This window comes from Mus pahari, chromosome 10 (assembly GCF_900095145.1).
Source record: "Mus pahari chromosome 10, PAHARI_EIJ_v1.1, whole genome shotgun sequence".
Taxonomy (NCBI): domain Eukaryota; kingdom Metazoa; phylum Chordata; class Mammalia; order Rodentia; family Muridae; genus Mus; species Mus pahari.
In genome coordinates this window covers 103,700,508-103,702,683 of record NC_034599.1, presented here as the reverse complement: position 1 = coordinate 103,702,683, position 2,176 = coordinate 103,700,508, and the positions used below count along the sequence as shown (strand labels likewise).

At 50.5% G+C, this 2,176-nt stretch overlaps 1 protein-coding gene across 1 annotated transcript in view; it reads right to left on the bottom strand.

The window, feature by feature from the left end:
• The window catches only part of Elp6 (elongator acetyltransferase complex subunit 6), a 16,565-nt gene that overhangs the window by 2,163 nt on the left and 12,226 nt on the right, over window positions 1-2,176 (bottom strand). The window contains exon 6 of the mRNA XM_021207663.1: window positions 607-753. Coding sequence (XP_021063322.1) covers window positions 607-753 — 147 coding nt within the window. The remainder of the gene's footprint in view (window positions 1-606; window positions 754-2,176) is intronic.

The window sequence follows — 2,176 nt, the reverse complement described above, 5'->3', positions numbered from 1 at the left end:
AAAAAAAAAAAAATTAAAAAAAAAATTTTTTTTTTCAATTCCCTGGAAAGCGTCCTGGGCTCCTCAGAAGGATCCACTGACAGTGGCCTTTAGTCAATAAGGGCCTTGACTCAGGGAGGATGAGCTGGAGCCGAGCCGCTCCTGGGACACCTGGCTGGGGGCGGTAACAAGGCCAGAACAGAGCTGGTCTCCAAAATTCTTCAAGGTCCCACCAAAGATAATGAAACTAACCAATCAAAACTGTATTAATGCCATTGCTTTGCCCCTGCCAATTACATTAGAGGTTACCTAACCCTTCTGGAACCCCCCTAGTCCTGCATTAAAAAAGGCCCCACAAGCCCCTCAAATGGTCCCCATTTTGATGGTGACCCCTGAGTGCTGGTAATTTCTGCAGGATAAACTCTCTTTGCCTTTGCATACTATTTAAGTCTGGGGCCTTCCTACAGTGACTCTTGGACCCTAACAGTCACAGACGAGACCACCAGAAAAACCGTTTCCTGCTCCAGGAGTCTCTGTGCTACCTGGTGAGTTCACATGCACAAAACTCAGGACATCCAAGATCTGCCATCTCCCCAGAGCAGCTCACCGTTCAGTCTGTGCACCTACCTGCCCATGCACATCCTTGCAGAATCCAGTGGCCAGGCCCTCAGCCCGCAGGATCAGGTGGCTTTGATGGCTGAGGCCGTTCAACAGGATGTCATTCCCCTCATCCGCAGCACCCTCCGTGTCATGCACAAGGGCGACCACGTTTCCCTGCATCGCACACAAGAAGGAAACCTGGTCCTTAACAAATGGCTACCCGGGTCAGAGGACACCAGGCCTTCTGCATCTCCACACTTGTCTCTGCGTGGCCCCACACATCATCCTCCCTGCTGCCGCTCCAAGAGCTTCTTCGTAGGTTCCAGGACCCTAATTCTAATCAGCTACTGTACATCTTCACCTGAAAGTCCAACCTAAACATCTCACTCAATTCGTCTAAAACCAACCTCATCCCAGGAGCTCCATCTCTGCTCCTGAGTACCACGCCACCAGGGGCTAGTGAGACGGCTCAGCAGGTCAAAGCACCTGCCATCGATCCCAATGATCTGAGTCAATCCCCAAACCTCACAGAACAGCAGGACAGAGGGGACTCCTGAAAGCTGTCTGTGTGCCCCACCACCACTACCAAATTATCTTTAAATTTTCATTTAGCTGGACAGTGATGGTGCATATCTTTAACCCCAGCCCTCAGAAGGCAGAGGCAGGTGGATCTCTGAGTTCAAGGCCAGCCAGGTCTACAGACAATCAGGGTTACACAGAGAAACCCTGCCTCGGGGGAATTTTTTTTTTTCCGTTTAATTGGCACCATTCTGCCAGGTACCCATTCAGCCAACAGTTCCCAAGAACTCACTGTATACCAGATAATACAGGATGGAAGAGAGAGCTAGGCTCTGGAGACAGACAGATAATCTAGGGTGACAAGTCCAGCAGAGAGAGAGGCATGGGGAGGGGAGATCTCAAAGGAGAGACAGGGAGGACACGTTGACCTGAGACCTGAAGGCAGAATAAAACTAACCAAACAGAAACGGAGGGTCTATCCCACCAAGAGGTGGCATCTTGGGGTATACAGTTCAGTGGGAGAGGACTTGCCTAGTATGCTTGATGCCCTAGATTTGATCCTTGGAACCATTGGGGGGAAAAGTAAAAGGTTGGGGTTAGAGGTATAGCTTAATTTAGCACATGTTCAGCATACACAAGATCCTGAGTTCAATTCCCCAGACTGCAAAAAACTGAAAACTAAAAATTATGGGGCCAGAGAAATGACTCAGTAGTAAAGTGCTTGTTGTGAAAGCACAGTGACCTGAGGTGGAGCCCACATGACCTTCATACAGAGGCAGACGTGAGCTAGGTATGGAGGCCACAGGACCCCAAGCACCTTCATACAGAGGCAGACATAAGCTAGGTATGGACCCCACAGGACTCCTAACAGCCTCATACAGAGGCAGACGTGAGTTAGATATGGACCCCACAGGACCTCTAGCACCCCCGTACAGAGGCAGATGTGAGCTAGGTATGGACCCCACACCTCTTACCCTAGTACTCAAGAAGCAGAGGCAGGGGCCGGGCGTGGTGGCACACGCCTTTAATCCCAGCACTTGGGAGGCAGAGGTAGGTGAATTTCTGAGTTCGAGGCCAG